General features: G+C 48.6%; 3 protein-coding genes across 4 annotated transcripts in view; 1 reads left to right on the top strand and 2 right to left on the bottom strand.

Moving 5' to 3' along the window:
* LOC117434041 (histone-lysine N-methyltransferase 2B) overlaps positions 1-7849 on the top strand; it is a 34749-nt gene extending 26900 nt beyond the window's left edge. The window contains exons 30-38 of the mRNA XM_059010605.1: positions 384-485; positions 976-1082; positions 1318-1458; positions 1941-2015; positions 2376-2553; positions 2697-2804; positions 2986-3069; positions 3374-3503; positions 5310-7849. Of these exons, the coding sequence (XP_058866588.1) occupies positions 384-485; positions 976-1082; positions 1318-1458; positions 1941-2015; positions 2376-2553; positions 2697-2804; positions 2986-3069; positions 3374-3503; positions 5310-5585 (1201 nt within the window). The 3' untranslated portion in view covers positions 5586-7849. The remainder of the gene's footprint in view (positions 1-383; positions 486-975; positions 1083-1317; positions 1459-1940; positions 2016-2375; positions 2554-2696; positions 2805-2985; positions 3070-3373; positions 3504-5309) is intronic.
* Positions 7617-16305, bottom strand: LOC117962253 (IGF-like family receptor 1). Of its 2 annotated transcripts, none has more exons than XM_059011238.1 (8): positions 16185-16305; positions 13791-14018; positions 12062-12251; positions 10561-10723; positions 10078-10147; positions 9721-9834; positions 9335-9430; positions 7617-8694 (listed from the first exon to the last, which is right to left on the bottom strand). In XM_059011238.1, the coding sequence occupies exons 2-8, from the start codon at positions 13960-13962 to the stop codon at positions 8366-8368; spliced, it is 1134 nt and encodes a 377-aa protein (XP_058867221.1). In that variant the 5' UTR covers positions 13963-14018; positions 16185-16305; the 3' UTR covers positions 7617-8365. The 2 variants fall into 2 exon arrangements, with proteins under 2 accessions (XP_058867221.1, XP_058867220.1); XM_059011237.1 differs by lacking the exon at positions 16185-16305 and adding an exon at positions 15351-15502.
* A 1759-nt stretch (positions 16306-18064) lies between these two features.
* LOC117971977 (zinc finger and BTB domain-containing protein 16-like) overlaps positions 18065-22033 on the bottom strand; it is a 22646-nt gene continuing 18677 nt past the window's right edge. The window contains exons 5-7 of the mRNA XM_059011183.1: positions 19299-19469; positions 18834-19001; positions 18065-18739 (exon numbers count right to left, since the gene is read on the bottom strand). Of these exons, the coding sequence (XP_058867166.1) occupies positions 18510-18739; positions 18834-19001; positions 19299-19469 (569 nt within the window). The 3' untranslated portion in view covers positions 18065-18509. The remainder of the gene's footprint in view (positions 18740-18833; positions 19002-19298; positions 19470-22033) is intronic.

The raw sequence follows: 22033 nt of genomic DNA, 5'->3' as shown, positions 1-22033 counted from the left end.
ACTGTATATCGAGGCAGCACTGTACTGTGTTTGATCTCATTTTATATTTATGTATTTATTTCTTTACAGCAAGCAGCCTCTCTGGTGCTTGATCTTGTTATACATGGCGTTGGCATTCGAGCCCGTTGGGTCTCTTAAGTGCTGGCGTGTGCGCATCTCTAACACTGCAGACCCTGCTGCTGATGCACACCCCACATTAAGTAAGGCGGTTTGCAAAAAAATAAGAAGCTTATTTTTATTGAGCCAAAAGCCCTGCAGATTACAGCTCCGGGGATCACTGTGACGCACAGCGCTTGGGAGTGGTTTGGCATTTAAGGTTCTCTGTAGATTTGGGGTGTAGTTTAACCCCCTGCAGCTTCACCGGACGCTTTCTGTTTTGTCAGCAGTAAACTGTGCCGAGTCCGCATGAAGACCCCCACGGTGAAAGGGGTGCTGGATTTGGACAAGCCCAGAGAGGAGAGGCTCAGTGATTTGGAGAACACGGGGTGAGTGTTGAATTCTTTAACGGCTTCTGAAATATCTGACGAAAAGACAACGGCAGGGTTTGAAACTCGTCTCTTCCAGTGCCTGCGCCCAGGACTGGGCTACAGAACTAATCTGAATTAAAGAGCAGCGCTTCCATTACCTGAGAACCCAGGTGTGTCAAGAAAATTTTTATAGCTGCATGAGCAACAAGTCTGATAAACCTGCAGAAAGAGATGAGTGCGATCAGCTCAGGGCACGTTTACCAGGAGCCTGATTGTTCAAACTCCTGGCGCCGTGGTCATTTCAGTAATACGCCTCAACCAGGGGAGCTGGGTGCGGTGCCAGCGCAAGTTTCAAACTGGGGGTTCAGCTGTTAATATAATTGTCCGTGCCCTTCATTCAATCAGATCCAGTGAACCATTTAAACAAAGACTCTTCGTTATCCTTGCATGGCGTTACCCATCTCGATTACCTGGTGATTTTTTAAAATGTTCCCTTTCCTTCTTCCAGACCTGCACCTTGGGACTCTTCCCGGCTCCCTGATCCCAAGAACGAGAGGCTGAGGGACTGGCACGGAGTGGGAAAGAGTTCCCTGACGGACTGGACTAAATACTCCGGTACGTGACTCCGGGCTCCACTCGTGTGAATTGAGGTTTTGATTGCCGTTTCTGCCGTTGTAACAGGGCCTGGAGGAGGCTGGGTGTGAGCGGGCGACCCCACCCCCCCGCGTGCACCGCAGTGCCTGACAGCCTCGTCTGCATTCGTGGTTGAAGGACAGTACAAAACCCTGTAGTCCTTCTCCCTGCTAGAGCGCAGTATTGTGCAGTTCAGTTTACCGTGTGTGTGTTTCAGGCGCCGCGTCGAGCTCCGATGAGGAGGGTCTCTTTCCCGAACCCGAGGAGGAAGGGGGGGCGTCAGCGAAGGACCGGCCCCACCTTTGCTTCGAGATCAAGAGTGAAGACGGCTTTCACATCCAGGCGGACAGCATCGAAGGTGACGCTGGCTGGGGGGGGGGGGGGGCAGCGGAGTTAATCATACTGACACGTGCTTGACTCCCAGTTCAGTTGAATAATAATGCGTTGTTCGGGTCCAGACCTTTCCCTTTACATGTAATTCAATGGGCTGAGATTCATGAGAAGCGATTCAGTTGCTCCCATGTAGTAGTTTCTGCCGTCTGAAACACCAATCAGAAGACAGGAGAAGAAAGAAACAGCCGAAAGTCGGTGCCCTTTTAAAGTTTATCACAGTAAAAGCACAGCAAAGTGTAATAAAGCACAGTGAAAGCACAGGGTAGCATTGTCTGGAGTAGTATAGAAGGTAAAGCCTGGTAATAAACATGGCAAACCAGGGCAAGCAATGGGAAAGCCACACTATACACTAAATACAAATAATATAAGTAAGACTAAACAGATTGTGGATACGCTGGAGGTGGATTACTGCTTCCGACTCTAACCTGCTTCCTCTTTCTGTCTCAGTGGCCTGGAGGGCGGTGGTGGAGAGGGTGCAGGAAGCCAGAGCTGCTGCCAGACTCAAGCAGCTCTCCTTCGCAGGTGTGTCTGAATAAACCTGTGCTAGCGATCAGCTGCGACCGGCAAGCGCACCAATTATACCACAGCCAAGAGCTACGGGATTAAACACGTGGTGCAGAACATACAGATGCAGCGTTTGCGTGCCGATGTGTCTGTGCTGGTTGTTTGCGGTTGTCTGTAAAAGATGTGTGATTGTGTGTTGTGATCTGACGGACAAATGGACACCCCCGTGTTACGGGTGTGGTTTCATGTGCGTTGTGCGCCTGTCTCGGGTCAGTGTGTTACTGTGTGCGTTGTGCTCCTCTCTCTGGGTCAGTGTGTTCTCATGCGTTCTCCTCTCTCTGGGTCAGTGTTTTATCATGCGTTGTGCTCCTCTCTCAGGGGTGAGCGGGGTGCAGATGCTGGGAATGGTTCACGACGCTGTGCTTTTCCTGGTGGAGCAACTGTTCGGAGCCAGTCTCTGCTCCCGGCACAAGTTCTGCTTCCACAAGCAGGAGGACCTGGAGGAGGAGCTGCCCATCAACCCCAGCGGCTGTGCCCGGGCCGAGGTGTACCTCAGGTAGGGACCCCCTGACTCCACTTTCTCATGAAATGTCACGTGGCTAGAGAGTCGGACAGGGACGGGGAGTTTATTGATCTGCGAAGGTTGTGTTACTCTGCGGCCGGCCCCCTTGTTTAAACAGCGTTCTTGTGTGTTGGCAGGAAATCCACTTTCGACATGTTTAACTTCCTGGCCTCCCAGCATCGGCAGCTCCCGGACATCGTGGCCTGTGACGAGGAAGAGGACGAGGTTCCTCTCAAGTCCACCAGGTAACTGTCCCACAATCCCGCCCTGACCTTTCGAAAGGGTTCAGTCCCGTTCCTACACAACAGGCGAGACAGTCAAGCGACTATTAAACTAATTGTCGCTTAGTTGAACAGCGATGCACTTTTTTTTCTAAGCCGGATCTGTTTGACTTGACTGAATGAAACCCCTCCTGTTCCTCCACAGACGGGCCACCAGTCTGGAGCTCCCGATGGCCATGCGGTTCCGGCACCTGGAGAGGACGTCGAAGGAAGCCGTGGGAGTCTACAGGTAACGCCCAGCTCGTGCCCGACAGCACTGGACACGCTGGAAGCTTTCAGAACAGCAAGGACCAAAGCACGAAACGCAGCCATCGCAAGCAGAGTCTATAGAACCGTTTTACTGAAGTAGCTGCTGGTGTTTTAATGGTGAAGGGAACACAGAAATAAGAATACATAAGTTAATAAAGGCTGTCTCTCTCTCTCTCTCTCTCTCTCTCTCTCTCTCTCTCTCTCGCTCGCTCGCTCGCTCGCTCTCTCTCTCGCGCTCTCTCTCTCTCTCTCTCTCTCTCTCTCGCGCTCGCTCTCGCTCTCAGGTCTGCTATCCACGGGCGAGGTCTCTTCTGCAAGCGCAATATCGACGCCGGGGAGATGGTGATAGAGTACTCAGGAATCGTCATCCGCTCCGTGCTGACTGACAAACGAGAGAAATACTACGACAGCAAGGTGAGAGGAATGGGCTCTGTGTGTGTGTGTGTGAGAAATACTACGACAGCAAGGTGAGAGGAATGGGCTCTGTGTGTGTGTGTGTGAGAAATACTACGACAGCAAGGTGAGAGGAATGGGCTCTGTGTGTGTGTGTGTGTGTGAGAAATACTACGACAGCAAGGTGAGAGGAATGGGCTCTGTGTGTGTGTGTGTGTGAGAAATACTACGACAGCAAGGTGAGAGGAATGGGCTCTGTGTGTGTGTGTGTGAGAAATACTACGACAGCAAGGTGAGAGGAATGGGCTCTGTGTGTGTGAGAAATACTACGACAGCAAGGTGAGAGGAATGGGCTCTGTGTGTGTGTGTGTGTGAGAAATACTACGACAGCAAGGTGAGAGGAATGGGCTCTGTGTGTGTGTGTGTGTGAGAAATACTACGACAGCAAGGTGAGAGGAATGGGCTCTGTGTGTGTGTGTGTGAGAAATACTACGACAGCAAGGTGAGAGGAATGGGCTCTGTGTGTGTGTGTGTGTGTGAGAAATACTACGACAGCAAGGTGAGAGGAATGGGCTCTGTGTGTGTGTGTGTGAGAAATACTACGACAGCAAGGTGAGAGGAATGGGCTCTGTGTGTGTGTGTGTGAGAAATACTACGACAGCAAGGTGAGAGGAATGGGCTGTGTGTGTGTGTGAGAAATACTACGACAGCAAGGTGAGAGGAATGGGCTCTGTGTGTGTGTGTGTGTGAGAAATACTACGACAGCAAGGTGAGAGGAATGGGCTCTGTGTGTGTGTGAAATACTACGACAGCAAGGTGAGAGGAATGGGCTCTGTGTGTGTGTGTGTGAGAAGTACTACGACAGCAAGGTGAGAGGAATGGGCTCTGTGTGTGTGTGTGAGAAATACTACGACAGCAAGGTGAGAGGAATGGGCTCTGTGTGTGTGTGTGTGTGTGAGAAATACTACGACAGCAAGGTGAGAGGAATGGGCTCTGTGTGTGTGTGTGTGTGTGTGAGAAATACTACGACAGCAAGGTGAGAGGAATGGGCTCTGTGTGTGTGTGTCTGCATCTGTGTGTGTGTGTTTACTCACAATATCTCCCTCTTTCTCTCCCTCTCACCCCCCTCTCTCGCATCCCCCCCTCTCTCATCCTCTCTCACCCCCCCTCTCTCACCCCCCTCTCTCTCATCCCCCCTCTCTCATCCCCCTCTCTTTCTTTCTCATCCCTCTCTTTCTCTCTCATCCCCCCTTTCTCTCTCACCCCCTCTCTCTCATCCCCCTCTTTCTCTCTCATCCCTCTCTCATCCCCCCTCTCTCTCATCCCCCTCTTTCATCCTCCCTCTCTATCTCTCCCCCCTCTCTCAACCCCCTTCTCTCTCTTTCTCTCTCTCTCCTCTCTCATTCCCCCCTCTCTATCCTCTCTCACCCCCTCTCTCATCCCCCCTCTCTCTCATCCCCCCTCTTTCTCTCTCATCCCCCCTTTCTCTCTCACCCCCTCTCTCTCATCCCCCTCTTTCTCTCTCATCCCTCTCTCATCCCCCCTCTCTCTCATCCCCCTCTTTCATCCTCCCTCTCTATCTCTCCCCCTCTCTCAACCCCCTTCTCTCTTTCTCTCTCCTCTCTCGCATCCCCCCTCTCTCTCATCCTCTCACCCCCCTCTCTCTCATCCCTCTCTCTCTCTCATCCCCCCTCTCTCTCATCCCCCTCTCTCATCCTCCCTCTCTATCTCTCTCCCCCCTCTCTCATCCCCCTCTCTTTCTTTCTCATCCCTCTCTTTCTCTCTCATCCCCCCCTCTCTCTCTCATCCCCCCCTCCTCTCTCTCAGGGGATTGGCTGCTACATGTTTCGCATCGATGACTTCGACGTGGTGGACGCCACGATGCACGGCAACGCGGCGCGCTTCATCAACCACTCCTGCGAGCCCAACTGCTACTCGCGGGTCATCAACGTGGAGGGCCAGAAGCACATCGTGATCTTCGCGCTGCGCCCCATCTACCGGGGAGAGGAGCTCACCTACGACTACAAGTTCCCAATCGAGGATGCCAGCAGCAAACTGCACTGCAACTGCGGGGCCAAGCGCTGCCGTCGCTTCCTCAACTAGAGACTCCCAGAGAGGGGCTGGAGTCCAGGGAGGGACGGGGAACAGAGACTCCCAGGGAGGGACGGGGAACAGAGACTCCCAGGGAGGGACGGGGAACAGAGACTCCCAGGGAGGGACGGGGAACAGAGACTCCCAGGGAGGGACGGGGAACAGAGACTCCCAGGGAGGGACGGGGAACAGAGACTCCCAGGGAGGGACGGGGAACAGAGACTCCCAGGGAGGGACGGGGAACAGAGACTCCCAGGGAGGGACGGGGAACAGAGACTCCCAGGGAGGGACGGGGAACAGAGACTCCCAGGGAGGGACGGGGAACAGAGACTCCCAGGGAGGGACGGGGAACAGAGACTCCCAGGGCGGGACGGGGAACAGAGACTCCCAGGGCGGGACGGGGAACAGAGACTCCCAGAGGGGGACAGGGAACAGAGACCCACCGATAGGGGCTGGAGTCCAGGGAGGGACGGGGAACAGAGAACATAGTTGGGGTTCGGGGATCATAGAGTGTAGAGAGGCCAAGACAGACCCCCCCCCCGTGTCCTGTCCCGTTTTTTAGGGTCTGGATTTCAACAACTTAAGATAAGCTATTCCAATATTGGTGCTAATCGAGGAGGGGGCTGTGAAAGCAGACGGGAAGTGTGTATCGCCCCCTGCAGGCAGAGGCACTCTAGAGTCTCTCACTCTCGTTACTGCTCATTTGACGGGCTCTTTTGCGTTGCCGCTGTTCCTCCATAGATCCGCAGAAAGGTACCCCTTACATACGCTCTGAAAAAAACAACATTTTATAAAGCACTTGTTCTCAACAAAGGTTATCGTTACTGTTAAAGGAACGCCTGCTTAGATGTTTGGTACTGTATCTGTTAGCTTGATACTTGGGGATAATGAAAGGGTCTGCTTCTCTGTCCTCTCGTTCTTCGTTCTTCTAGCTAAAAAAGCCACTGCCTGGTAGGAAATCTCGGAGATGGTGCTAAGCTTTCTCACTATCTCTGTTCCCCTCCCCAAACCGACCTGACTGTGCAGTGCGACGTCCAGACTGGCCATGCCGCTGCTCACAACACTAAAGCACGCTGGGTTTCTCTGGCTGCGTGGCTGAGCTCGGATCCATTGGAGTTCAGGGTCTATCAGGTGTGGAGATACTTGGAGCTTATAAACTGGTTGACACTCTCTTCTGATGGCAGCTTTTTTTGATAATCAGCCTTTTTTTTTCCCTCTCCTCTAAACCAGGGGTGGGAATGTGAGCGGACTCTCTCTGCGCAGAGTCTCGTTTAATTTTAATTTTTTTTTTACGATAAGTAAATAACATTTACAAATTTAACTGTAAACAAAATGATCATACTTTTTGTGGTGGATTTTACAGCTCAGGACATTCTGCGCTGAGATTATGAGAATTAAAACGAGCGTGTTTTTTATTATTTTTTTGTGTTGCTGTTGAAAAAAAAAATACTACGAATTCCGTCAGGTTTTGGAAACTCTGCGGACAGAGAACTGCTTCCGCTACAAAACAATGTCAGCTTTTGTAGATGGTACTGGAGGAGTGGGGGGTTCTTTCAGTGGTGGGGTGTCTGACCTTTGATCCCTTTCTCCTGCTTCTTGAAATGTTTCCTCGGCACGGACAGTAGGATCTTTTGCACAGCAATATCTGGTACTTGGATCAGGAGACGAGAGCGTGTTGTTTATTTTTTTTTGCACCAGTTGGGTTGTAGCAGCGATGCTGGGATAGAGGTTTGTGTTTTAGATTTAACATCTGTTTCAAACCCTTGATTTGAAAGGCCCTTCTTCGTAACCCCCTCCCTGGGAGGCTCTGAGGCAGGACTGCCCTGGCAGTGCCCCCCTGGTACAGAACAGTCTGTGGTCAGAGTGGTGACTCCCTGGCGGTGACTCCCTTGTGAAAGACCCTACCTCAATAGCCAACGACAAGCAGGGCACAGGGCTGCCATCTGTCTGTGCAATGAAGGAAGTGAATCACTCGTTACATGCTTAAATACACACATACACACACGCATACACACACACACAGATATATCTCAAGACACGAGATACGTGACTAAGTTTAATTTTTAAACAACAAAATGTTTTTGTGAACTGGCTTTGTTACCTTGTATAAAACAAACAAACACAGAAAATCTCGTTTTGTACATAGTTGTATAAATATTTCTAAACCAGTTTAATTTTTCTATGCACTTTTTCTTATTTATGATGTCATTTGCCCAATAAAGATGTTAAGATGTTTGAAGAAAAAAAAATGAAATGACCCCGAGTCTCGCCTGTCTTGGATTAGGTGTTAGGAGCTCCAGTTGAGTCACACACAGGGTGTTGCATCGGGGGAGGGGGGAGGGGGGTTATATTCTTCAGCTGGGATTGAAATAAGACTCCTGCTGCATAGCGGTTTCATCCACTCCAGGTTTTACCATGAGATTAATTAGCCCCCATTGTGTACAGATAACAAGCTCAGGGGTGTCTTATTAAACTGATGGTGAAACCAGGAATGGATCAATCTGCTGTGCAACGGGAGTCTTATTTCTGTCCCTGTTCACTAATATATATATATATATATATATATAGTGACAAAAGAGGTGGGGAGTTAAGTGGTTGAATTTACTGGTAGATTGGTGAAATAACTGCTTTTTGTATCTGTGTTTAATGTGAAAGTCTTCCATACAGACTACAGCATACATGTCATTTTATTTCTCTACTGTATCTCTGTCAACACGTCCTCCACGCAGGCTGTGTCTGTTTGCCAATCTCAATGCAGTCGGATCTTGGGGGGGGGGGGGGGGGGGTTGCGGCTATAGCGCCTCCCTGGAATCTGGGGGGAGTCTCGCCAGGATCTTGACCGCGTCGTTCCGTCCCATGTCGGCCAGGACCCTGGCCAGCTGCCCCACGGTCCAGTCGGGCCACTTGGCGGAGACGGCCTCCAGCACGGCCTTCAGGGGGCTCTTGCTGTCGCGCATGGAGTAGGTGTAGTTGATCCAGGTGGCAGGGAAGCTGCAGCGGGCCGCCAGGTGCCTCGTGGTCCTGCTGTTGGGGCTCTCGGGGTCCAGCAGCATGACCAACTCCTCCAGAACGTCCAGGTCATCCAGGACCCTCTGCAAGGGCACCTCCTGTAGCCCGGGGGCTGCAGACACAAGAGCGAAACTTGAGAAACGCAAGAGAGCTGATCAACTGGAGGCCAGTCAGACCACCGGCTCCTAGCAGCACCTCAAAACCTTGTCAAGTCGGGTCTCGACGGATTCCAGTGATACACCATCAAACAACGTGGCTAGGTATCTATATATCGCTGTATTTATCTCTCTGTCTCGCTTAAAGTCTTCCAGACAGACAAAAGTGTAAATGTAAGTATTGCTCAAATCTATCTATAAAAAACTCTCCTGTGCTAAATCTGCCTCCACTTCATTTCCACACAGTATATCCTCTGGTCCTGGTTTCTGTGCTGCACTTAAGTATTGGTTTGGTTGAACTTTGTCGACTCCTCCTTTTTAAGATTTCAATGCCCCCCGCAACGAAATTGTTAATTTTTCATATGCAGGTCCTCGTCTGCACAGTCATTTATTATTGAAACAGTAACGTATTGCTTTCAGTGCAATGACCTTTCTATACAGCAAAGCTTTCAGGAGCTTCAGGACAGGAACAGAAACTTGAATCATTTGGTGGTTATGCTGCTTACAGAATGAGCCCTTGCCTCAAACCAGCACTGTGCAACGTGTGTGTGTGTGTGTGTGTGTGTGTGTGTGCGCGTGCGCGGGAGTGAGACTCACCCAGCATCTCATTCAGGGTTTTATCAGTGAAAACCTCGACAGGTCCGTCTTCTAGCTTGTCTGAGGGAGGTGAAAGTTCAGATTCCCCATCGCTGTCTTTACGAGCCAACATAAGAATAGAAAAAAAAAAATAAAAAATCAACCGACTGCCCTTAATGATTTATCACAGTCCCAGTGTATCTTATTATCCTGTGTACAAAAAAAAAAGAATTCATTGTGAATATCATCCATAACACGGTGTTAAATTGACAACATATCAAAATAAACAAAAATTCAGCGTTGAACATTATCTCTCCTGCGTGTCTTTGCCAGTGATACGCTGGTTTAAATGTTCCAAGCTGAAGTGTGGAACACAAGCAGAGATGAATAGAATGCCGCGGCCTCACCGTGCGCTGCCAGGTCGAGTCTGTCCTGCAGCTGCTTGTGATTCTTAGAAACCAAAGAGAGAACGATTCCCGTCACTACGACGACCAGAATCACCAGCACTGAACACCAAACATCTGCAACGAGGAAACACAGGAGGCGCTTTTGTGCAGTGTCCACAAAACCCTGTAGACACTTCAAACAAATGCAACTGAAGGCACTGAAGCCCTGCCAATGGAAACATTTGTCATTGACTTTACACTGAAGACACTGAGAAAGACTTCTAGTGGAAACTATGTTTCTCTGTTTTAAGTATAATAGTCCTAATTCGTTTAAATGTGGTCACGTGGGAGCTGTCTGTGTTTGAGTGAGTCACTCACATGGTCTTGTTGCTGGTGTTGTCTGGGACATGGTTCCATGCGCTGATGTCATCATCATCAGACCTGCGGGCTGTCAATCCACACAAGAGAAGCAGACTTTAGACCATGAAACGATTTGACACGGGGAGTGTTGAGAGAGTTTTAAAAAAATAAACAAACAGGTACAGAAGTAGCTGCACAGCTGCAGATTTAGTTATTAATCTGATAATATTTTGTATTTATTCAGTCTAGTCCATGTACTCGTCGGTGTTGCACACGTACGGGCTCGTGCACAGTGGGGTGATCGGAGTTTTCTTTACTGCCCATTCCCTGTGTCAAATTCAATTTCACAATGTGAATATATTGGACCCTGGGCACCAAAGAGACGTCCTAATCAGCATAACATAGACTATTGCCTTGTTGCTTTAACGCTGTACTTTTTCAAGCACTTGGCACTCAACACAATGATAGATCACATGTAAAACTGAAGCCTGATAGACGCACGGTCTGGCCGGTGCTCTGCCCGGGGTCAGTGGTCCCTTCCTGGTACTGCAGGCACTGCGTTCCCTCCGCTGGCACACAGGAGAAGTCAGCGTGCGGGCACTCGGTGTTCCCAGACTCCTCGCCAACGCTGCCCGAACACCAACAGCAGACGGGCTGGCAGTCGCTGAGGGCAGAGGAAAGAGACGAACAAACATCGAAAAGGGTTTCACATCCAGGAGCTCCACAGCGGATATCAACGAGCTACCGGCCCCTGGAGGACAGCCCTGAGAAGGAACTCCACAGCGGATATCAACGAGCTACCGGCCCCTGGAGGACAGCCCTGAGGAGGAACTCCACAGCGGATATCAACGAGCTACCGGCCCCTGGAGGACAGCCCTGAGAAGGAACTCCACAGCGGATATCAACGAGCTACCGGCCCCTGGAGGACAGCCCTGAGGAGGAGCTCCACAGCGGATATCAACGAGCTACCGGCCCCTGGAGGACAGCCCTGAGGAGGAACTCCACAGCGGATATCAACGAGCTACCGGCCCCTGGAGGACAGCCCTGAGGAGGAACTCCACAGCGGATATCAACGAGCTACCGGCCCCTGGAGGACAGCCCTGAGGAGGAACTCCACAGCGGATATCAACGAGCTACCGGCCTCTGGAGGACAGCCCTGAGGAAGAGCTCCACAGCGGATATCAACGAGCTACCGGCCCCTGGAGGACAGCCCTGAGGAAGAGCTCCACAGCGGATATCAACGAGCTACCGGCCCCTGGAGGACAGCCCTGAGGAAGAGCTCCACAGCGGATATCAACAAGCTACCGGCCCCTGGAGAACAGCCCTGAGGAGGAACTCCACAGCGGATATCAACGAGCTACCGGCCCCTGGAGGACAGCCCTGAGGAGGAGCTCCACAGCGGATATCAACGAGCTACCGGCCCCTGGAGGACAGCCCTGAGGAGGAACTCCACAGCGGATATCAACGAGCTACCGGCCCCTGGAGGACAGCCCTGAGGAGGAACTCCACAGCGGATATCAACGAGCTACCGGCCCCTGGAGGACAGCCCTGAGGAGGAACTCCACAGCGGATATCAACGAGCTACCGGCCCCTGGAGGACAGCCCTGAGGAGGAGCTCCACAGCGGATATCAGCGAGCTACCAGCCCCTGGAGGACAGCCCTGCAGGTGCAGTAGTTTAGAGACCCTCAATATATTCAAATGTTATTCAAATGCTATTTAGTTTTAGCCACTATTCACTATTCTGAAAAATCATCCCTTGTGGAAGTTTACCAAGGTATTTTTGCAGTTATCCCCCCCCCCATGCTTTTTCCTTGGCTATACTGCGCATTTCCCACAGTCTACCCTGGTTGGCCATGTGTATTAATATGCTTTACCCTAGCTGTCTGTGCTTTACAACCCTTACCTATGCTTCACGTGGATTCCCCAGTGAAGAGCCAGGAACCTGGGAGAAATCCCCCGGGAAGCTCAGCTCTGCCCCTGGGTAACACAGAGCTGTCTTACCCCTCTCCGCAGCACTGCGTGTCCCTGGTAGCGCTGCAGCGTCTCAGGGTTCGTCTGCCATGGCACTTGCTGCAGGGCTGGCACAGGTCGTGGGTGCCAGTGTTGTATGTCCCGTTAGCACACGGCCGCAGAGGTGTGGTCAAGCGCCCTCCTTCATCAGGGATGCCGCAGTTCGGAGAATATTCCTTTCCTGGAAAAGAATTGGAATGAAAGCTGGATGGGGAGTTCTAGAGAGGCAGGAGAACCTGGTATACTGGCTGCTCTTAGAGAGAAGGTGTTTGAGAGCCCTGTTGAAGCTGCTGTTAGAGAGAAGGTGTTTGAGAGCTCTGTTGAAGCTGCTCTTAGAGAGAAGGTGTTTGAGAGCTCTGTTGAAGCTGCTCTTAGAGAGAAGGTGTTTGAGAGCTCTGTTGAAGCTGCTCTTAGAGAGAAGGTGTTTGAGAGCTCTGTTGAAGCTGCTCTTAGAGAGAAGGTGTTTGAGAGCTCTGTTGAAGCTGCTCTTAGAGAGAAGGTGTTTGGGAGCTCTGTTGAGGCTGCTCTTAGAGAGAAGGTGTTTGGGAGCTCTGTTGAGGCTGCTCTTAGAGAGAAGGTGTTTGAGAGCTCTGTTGAAGCTGCTCTTAGAGAGAAGGTGTTTGAGAGCTCTGTTGAAGCTGCTCTTAGAGAGAAGGTGTTTGAGAGCTCTGTTGAGGCTGCTCTTAGAAAGAAGGTGTTTGAGAGCTCTGTTGAAGCTGCTCTTAGAGAGAAGGTGTTTGAGAGCTCTGTTGAAGCTGCTCTTAGAGAGAAGGTGTTTGAGAGCTCTGTTGAGGCTGCTCTTAGAGAGAAGGTGTTTGAGAGCTCTGTTGAAGCTGCTCTTAGAGAGAAGGTGTTTGAGAGCTCTGTTGAGGCTGCTCTTAGAGAGAAGGTGTTTGAGAGCTCTGTTGAGGCTGCTCTTAGAGAGAAGGTGTTTGAGAGCTCTGTTGAAGCTGCTCTTAGAGAGAAGGTGTTTGAGAGCCCTGTTGAAGCTGCTCTTAGAGAGAAGGTGTTTGAGAGCTCTGTTGAAGCTGCTCTTAGAGAGAAGGTGTTTGAGAGCTCTGTTGAAGCTGCTCTTAGAGAGAAGGTGTTTGAGAGCTCTGTTGAGGCTGCTCTTAGAGAGAAGGTGTTTGAGAGCTCTGTTGAAGCTGCTCTTAGAGAGAAGGTGTTTGAGAGCTCTGTTGAAGCTGCTCTTAGAGAGAAGGTGTTTGAGAGCTCTGTTGAAGCTGCTCTTAGAGAGAAGGTGTTTGAGAGCTCTGTTGAAGCTGCTCTTAGAGAGAAGGTGTTTGAGAGCTCTGTTGAGGCTGCTCTTAGAGAGAAGGTGTTTGAGAGCTCTGTTGAAGCTGCTCTTAGAGAGAAGGTGTTTGAGAGCTCTGTTGAGGCTGCAGGGTTTGCTTTAAACATGTTAAAAAGTCCCCAGGATGTGATGACTGAAACAGGAAATAACACACTGAGGGAATCTAAACAAGAAGATGACGAGCTGTGGTGTTTCAGGCTTCAAAGAAAAGGGAACTTGATTCAAAGTTAGAAATGCAAAAAAAAAAAAAAAAAGTAATAAATTCAACGACAAACGTTTCGACTGGAAGTCTTTCTCAGGGTCTTCAATGTAAACTCAAATGACAAACCCAAAGTGGCAGGTGTCTGGTGGTGGTTTTCCTTTCTGTAAAGACACGTTGCAAACATGGTAAGGGGCCTGTCATTCTAATACTGCCCATGTGTGTACCTGCTTCTCTGGGGTAGTCCTTCTCGCACGCCCGACACTCACTCTCGCTCCAGTAGGAGAGGTAGGAACAGCGTTTTGAGTACAGTCTCCCGGAGCTTATGGAGAGAGCACCGTGCAGACAGGAGGACAGCAGGACTGCCCACAGAACCGGCGACTCCCAGCGAAGCTTCATATTCCTTCAGAGCTGAACAAAAATCACCCGTCTGTGATTGATGCGATCCAGACGTCCTGCAGGAGAAGTTACCAACCCTCAATGCAACCCATTTTATAGAAATTCACAGCTCCACTCAGACCCCTAACCCTAACCCTAACCCTAACCCCAGTTATTACAGAGAGAGAGAGAGATATGGATCCTAACCCTAACCCCAGTTATTACAGAGAGAGAGAGATATGGATCCTAACCCTAGCCCCAGTTATTACAGAGAGAGAGATATGGATCCTAACCCTAACCCCAGTTATTACAGAGAGAGAGATTTGGATCCTAACCCTAACCCCAGTTATTACAGAGAGAGAGAGAGAGATATGGATCCTAACCCTAGCCCCAGTTATTACAGAGAGAGAGAGAGATTTGGATCCTAACCCTAGCCCCAGTTATTACAGAGAGAGAGAGATATGGATCCTAACCCTAACCCCAGTTATTACAGAGAGAGAGAGATTTGGATCCTAACCCTAACCCCAGTTATTACAGAGAGAGAGATATGGATCCTAACCCTAACCCCAGTTATTACAGAGAGAGAGAGATATGGATCCTAACCCTAACCCCAGTTATTACAGACAAAGATATTTGGCTGATTTAGTTTTTCCTCCTTTGGAAACTCCCTGCTCACAGTGCGTCTGGATGGTAGTTTCCATTGAAAGAAAACGTATAGCCGATTTAACACTTTAAGTTCACGGTGCGATAAATCATAAAAGGGTCCAAATTGAGATTATGGAAAAATATAATACAGTCACATGTTCCACACTCAACTGCATAAGTTAAAAATAAACTCTAGAAATAATGGAAGAAACGTTTAGTGACAAAGGTTTATAAACTGATCTGCAATAGGAGTCTTATTGCCATCACTTGCAATAATAATGCTGGTTATTATCACAGGGGTGGAAATAAGACTCCTGTTGCATAGCAGATTGATCCATTCCTGGTTTAACAAGACGCAGCCGAGTGTGTTACCTAGACACACTGTGGCTGATCAAGCTCGTGTTAAAACCTGGAATGGGTGAAACTGATCTTCAATAGGAGTCTCGTTTCCATCCCTGATGGACAGCTTTGTAAATCGTTAACTGTGTGCCTATGTGCTTAAGAAGCCAACAGCAGTCTGCAAAGCTGCGTGAAAAGTGTCCGTAACATCTGACGTTTAGTTCAAAGAAACAAAGATACTGTCTGTACCAAACTATGAAAACAACAAGCAGCTGCCCAAGCATCAAAGAGAAAAGAAACGTGTGGCGTGGAGAGAGAGGATCTACTTCTGAAAAGCACCCAGACACAGGAAGAAACATAAATACAGAAGAGAGGAATATATAGAGAGAGAGAAAGAGAGAAATAGAATGTATTTTGAAACTCACCTTTGAAATCTTCTGCCTGCTTCTCCTAATAGCGTTTCTCGAGCCAGTAAACAGAGAGCGGAAGGGTGATGGCATTTCCTCACCGGTAAACAGACACATTTAGAAACAGGAAGGTGCAGCCAAAAAAAAGGGCTTTTTTTTTTTACATGCAGTGTCTCTCATGACTTTGGATCTTCCCTATGCTTTACCAGACCTCTCTGTGCTTTACAATGCTTCCCTGTGCTTTACCATACCTCTCTGTGCTTTACAATGCTTCCCTATGCTTTACCAGCATATGGAAGCATAGGGAAGCATTGTAAAGCACAGAGAGGTCTGGTAAAGCATAGGGAAGCATTGTAAAGCACAGAGAGGTATGGTAAAGCATAGGGAAGCATTGTAAAGCACAGATAGGTCTGGTAAAGCATAGGGAAGCATTGTAAAGCACAGAGAGGTGTGGTAAAGCATAGGGAAGCATTGTAAAGCACAGAGAGGTCTGGTAAAGCATAGGGAAGCATTGTAAAGCACAGAGAGGTCTGGTAAAGCATAGGGAAGCATTGTAAAGCACAGAGAGGTCTGGTAAAGCATAGGGAAGCATTGTAAAGCAGTGAGAGGTCTGGTAAAGCATATTAAAAAAACACCCGGCAAACTAACCTTTATGAAAGTTCCCCACAGTAAAGTATAGCAAAGTGTAATAAAGGTTTGGTTTGGCTTGATTCCGCCGCAGTGACTGTTTTTGAATCAGAACAAGGTTGGGTTTGTATTTAATAGTAACTGAGAACGCGTGTGAGGAACTGAACATGTATAAATATACAGAAGGGAATGTAGATGTTGAAGGGAGTCTACAAGCCTACATACCTTTCTTTTAAGCTGTTTTCCCGGACGGGTTTGCGAGCTTCGGGCGCTTCGTTCGTTATGTGTGGATCTGCAGACTGGGAAAGGACGGATGCTCGCTTTATCAGCTGGAATTGGGCGACGTGACAGAGAGAGAGAGGAAACTGAGCCCAGTCCCGTTATTTATACAACGTGACCCATTACAGAATGACCGCAGACATACCAAACAGCAACCAGTAAACTTTTATTTTCATTGAAATTACACGTTGCGAACTTACACTGTCCACCAGTACAGACTCCAGACTCTGGGCACAATACCTGCATGTGTTGCTACATGACGTGTGTAGATATTATATATAATACATCACTTTATATTATACAATACAAATATCATATCAGACATCACTTTATATTATACAATACAAATATCATATCAGACATCACTTTATATTATACAATACAAATATCATATCAGACATCACTTTATATTATACAATACAAATATCATATCAGACATCACTTTATATTATACAATACAAATATCATATAATTCACCATCGTATTCCTGAAATGACAGCTATCGCTAAAGGTTTTGCAGCATCAAACTCTATAGAATTAACTAATCTGGCTTCATGAAGTCGAATGAAACCTGCTGAATAATGTTATGTTAACATATTGAATTACACGCCGCCGCTTTGGAGTTTTCCGTATACTTAACAGAACAAAAAAAACTAAAAACGGACAAAAATGTGACCTTTCAAAAGCTAACACGAAATACTGCTGTATGGCATCCGGTAGACTCCTGCGATATAATTTATAGTTTCTTTGATTACATGATGATGTTAAATAAAATATCTAAATGATGTTCATAGAGACAGTATTCAAATATGTTCTCAAACAGTCTATATTTCTAATTGATTCTCAATCCTAACATTCGAGGTGATGCTAAACTTTTGGCCATGGCTCTGCGCTACATTATTTAACAAAGTCAAAATAAAAGTGTTTTTAAAAAAAGGACAAAACTTCGGAAGAGCTGCTAAAACGCCCGGGAGTTTAAGATACCTCTGAGAGTTTGATCCATTGAACATGTCGTTGCTGTTTAGCACGCAGAGGCACGAAAGAGAAACGGAGACACAAAAAAACACATCTCAGTCTGACTAGACTGGAAGTTCTGCCGTAAAATACTTCAAAACATACATTCAGGGCTACAGCTGCACTGTGATCGCGCATCTCCGCTGCAATGCATTACCCACGAGCTCCCATACGCGTCTGTGCACCCTCACTCTTATAATACAGTCTGCAATTCGTACGCATGCCAGGTCTGTGTGGGGGCGACACACACACACACACACACACACACACACACACACACACACACACACACACACACAGTCTCCATACCTGACCAATGTGCCAACAAAAACCGAATTACTTGAGCTAAACGCCCTGAGCAAGTCTCATCCCAATTTATCAAGCGGTGATCTCTCTTTATTCAAATGTATGACAGACAGGCAGGCAGGCAGGCAGACAGACAGACAGACAGCTATCTAACACACGCCCTGAGGTTTTGATTCACTCAGTCGCTTTTTTTCTGGCAGGTTTCCTGACAGCAGGACAGGTGCTTCTCTAGATAAAGCGTGAAGTTCGCCTGCCTCCCCGTGTTATCAGTAATATAATACACACACAGACACACACACACACACACACTCACTGACACACACGCACACACACACTCACTGACACACACGCACGCACACACACACTGACACACACACACACACTCACTGACACACACACACGCACACACTGACACACACGCACACACACACACACACACACACACACTGACACGCACACACACACTGACACACACACACACTGACCTGACACAGCAAAGTCAACCCTCAGTTTGATTGCATTTATTTTCCTATGGGTAACAACGACCTTCATTTTTAAGTACATTGTAAATATGCATAATAACATCAAAAATGCAAAAGTAATGTATATTTTGTTTTGCGGGAGGGAACATCAGCAGCATTGGATTCAACGCTGAAACCCGTCATCTGTGTGGTGCTAGTGCCCTCTTGTGGTAATACACTGAACTCACTGCAGTCCATGGATGATCAATGACAGCGAAAGCATGATAAAGCACAGCTAACGCTTGCAACGAATTGAGAGGTCTGGTAAAGCGTATTAATTAATTAATTAATTAATTAATTAATTATAATAATAATAATAAGGCAAACCAGGATAAATTACGGCAAATGCATAGTAGAACAATGGGAAACCTAATAATCCGTTCAGTGGCAGCGGCGCAGCTGAAGTCTTTCCGCAGCGCCGGCTCTGCGCTCAGCCGCTGCAGGTGTACAGGTAAGTCTTGTCGATGCTCCAGTCCGGGGGGATGTCCTCTGGCGCGTGCGCTTTGACGTGTTTCTGCATGGCGGAGAGGCTCGAGCAGTACTCCAGGCAGACGGTGCACTGGTAGGGCGCCGCCCCGTTGTGGGTCCGCAGGTGCTTGATCATCGCCGAGTAGTCCCGGGAGCGCTGGTGACACACCTTGCACTGGAACGGCTTCTCTCCTGCGGGAAGGGAGAGAGTGGGGTCAGCTCAGCGCCGGCGGTTGCAATGCAGCCGTCTGTCTGTCTCGGTGTGTGTCTCTCTCTCGCTACTCACCGGTGTGCACTCGCGTGTGCGTCTCCAGCTGGTGCTTCAGGCTGAATTTCTTGGCGCAGCTGCTACACTCGTACGGCTTCTCTCCCGTGTGGCTGCGCTTGTGATTCTTCAGGGAGCTGTCGTCACGGAAACAGCGGCCACAGAACTCGCACTCGAACCCTGCTTCTCCTTCCGAGAGAGAGAGAGAGAAAGAAAGAGATTCGGGTGTCAAATCCACGACATCCAAATAGTTCGTTTAGAGACAGCCCCGAACACTCAGAAACACGTGATAATTCATGATAGAGATACTGTGGTTGAAACGTTTCGAGCGCTTTGTCGTTGACACTGAGTGCGAGATCTGCACTCTCAGCGATTATTACAAGTGTAGCTGATGCTAATAGGCTTTAATGGGGACGTGACTTGTAACTATTTTTTACAGGTGGAATTGTGCCGCGTTATCGGGCAGTGGGTGTTGTTCTCGCTGACCTGCGTGTGCGCGAAGGTGCCTCCGGAGGGCGCTGTGGCTGGTGAAAGTCTTCCTGCACTCCGTGCAGCAGTAGCTCCAGCCGCTGGTGTGGTGCGCGATGTGCTCCGTGAGCGCCCCCTGGCTGTCAAACCGCTTCCTGCACAGCGGGCAGAACTGGGGGCCTTCAGAACCTAGGGGGAGGAGGACACGGGCAGTGAGTGTTACCATAGCAACAGCACAGGAACGTGTGATACAACACAGTGAAAGCATTGTAAAGCACAGAGAGGTCTGGTAAAGCATAGGGAAGCATTGTAAAGCACAGAGAGGTCTGGTAAAGCATAGGGAAGCATTGTAAAGCACAGAGAGGTCTGGTAAAGCATAGGGAAGCATTGTAAAGCACAGAGAGGTCTGGTAAAGCATAGGGAAGCATTGTAAAGCACAGAGAGGTACGGTAAAGCATAGGGAAGCATTGTAAAACACAGAGAGGTCTGGTAAAGCATAGGGAAGCATTGTAAAACACAGAGAGGTCTGGTAAAGCATAGGGAAGCATTGTAAAGCACAGAGAGGCCTGGTAAAGCACAGGGAAGCATTGTAAAGCACAGAGAGGTCTGGTAAAGCATAGGGAAGCATTGTAAAGCACAGAGAGGTCTGGTAAAGTATAGGGAAGCATTGTAAAGCACAGAGAGGTCTGGTAAAGCATAGGGAAGCATTGTAAAGCACAGAGAGGCATGGTAAAGCATAGGGAAGCATTGTAAAGCACAGAGAGGTCTGGTAAAGCATAGGGATGCATTGTAAAGCACAGAGAGGTGTGGTAAAGCATAGGGAGGCATTATAAAGCACAGAGAGTTATGTTAACGCATAAGGATGCATTGTAAAGCACAGAGAGTTATGTTAACGCATAAGGATGCATTGTAAAGCACAGTGACGCCTGTCATCGCATTTATCACGTATCTCGTGGTTTTTCTAAACGCTACGAGGCGTCACTTTAAACCCCCAGTGCAGGACGCTGCCGCTGCACCGCCTTACCGGAGTACACAGCCATCTTTATTTTTAAAAAGCGAGGCTTTGAGAGCTTCATCATCGCTGCACTTTCACACGTTACTGACAGCGAGACGCTGTTCACACCGAGAGGGCAGTGACTGTCCCTGGCCCAGGACCAGTGACCAGTGACCACGGCCCACATACTGACGTCTATATCGGAACCCAGCTGGCTGTGAGTTTGTATATTCACACGGTTCTAGATGTACCTATATATTCACATGTATATAGAAATCTAAAGACACACATGCATGCATATATATATATATATATATATATATATACACACACACACACAGAAAGGGACTCTGCATTAACACAGACAGATATGTGATATGATAAGCGTGAGGTGAGCTCCTCTCTGCGTGGGAAGAAGGTGTTAGTTTTTCTTTGTCATTTTCAGGGTGTGCGCTCGTCAGGGACGCTGAACCAACGCAACCCCACCCCTGGAACATTTTACAAGCTCCCTTAATTATGCGTTAGTAGGTGATGTTTTTGCTGTCTTTTTGTATCATTTTGTGTCTCTAATGACTGTGTGTTTACATCGTAGGGACTTAGTATATACAGGTGTGCTTGCACATCATTGCAATGCTAGAATTATTATTATTATTTATTTCTTAGCAGACGACCTTATCCCGGGCGACTTACAATTGTTACAATATATCACATTATTTTTACATACAATTCCCCATTTATACAGTTGAGTTTTTACTGGAGCAATCTAGGTAAAGTACCTTGCTCAAGGGTACAGCAGCAGTGCCCCCCCCCACCTGGGATTGAACCCACGACCCTCCGGTCAAGAGTCCAGAGCCCTTCATGTTTACCGTCATTATCTCTGTCATTCACTTTCATTGGGATCCTAGAAAGAAAGAAGGAAGGAAGCAAAGAGAGAGACGTCCACTGTAGCCGCCTCAGCCAGAGCTCCAGTGAAGGGCTGTTAACGGGGCTGCTCTATAAATACCCTGCTGCCTTGCTGATAGCGCTGTGCCTAGTTTCGAAGGCTGTGGTTGGTGTCTGTGTTTGATTCACACCCACAAGCAAGGAAAGCAGAGGGAGCAGATGAGTTTGCTATTCTTGTTCCCCTTGTTCTTGTTGTTGTTGTTGAGGTCGCCGTTGCTTTTTTAAAACTTCCGTAGCAATCTCTTCTTGGGTCTAGAGATCCCTGATTTGAGTTTCCAGTCCTTTAAAGTACCCATGCATAACTGCAACTGAACAAGCCAAGCCAAGCCAAGCCAAGCCAAGCCAAGCCAAGCCAAGCCAAGCCAAGCCAAGCCACTACACTACAGTACAACACAATACAGTCAGCACTGTGAACGCGACAAGCACAGGGCATGACTTTGGGAAGGCTTTCGATTCTAGCTTAAGGTGAAATCATTGACCATCAATGGTAAAGTACGCAAAGCTAAGCCAATGTATCCAAATTGGCTGCTTTCTGAGAATATCGATAATATATTCTGATGCATGAAAAAGTGTTTCTTGGTGTGTGTGTCTCAGTGCGCCTGTGGCAGTGTGTGTGTGTGTCAGTGCGTGTGGCAGTGTGTGTGTGTGTCAGTGCGTGTGGCAGTGTGTGTGTGTGTCAGTGCGTGTGGCAGTGTGTGTGTGTGTCAGTGCGTGTGGCAGTGTGTGTGTGTGTCAGTGCGTGTGGCAGTGTGTGTGGCAGTGTGTGTGTGTGTCAGTGCGTGTGGCAGTGCGTGGGTGAGTCAGTGTGTGCGTGTGT

This window comes from Acipenser ruthenus, chromosome 41 (assembly GCF_902713425.1).
Source record: "Acipenser ruthenus chromosome 41, fAciRut3.2 maternal haplotype, whole genome shotgun sequence".
In the NCBI taxonomy this organism is placed as follows: Eukaryota; Metazoa; Chordata; class Actinopteri; order Acipenseriformes; family Acipenseridae; genus Acipenser; species Acipenser ruthenus.
The sequence above is the reverse complement of the archived record's forward strand: the minus strand, read 5'-3'. Positions and strand labels throughout refer to the sequence as shown.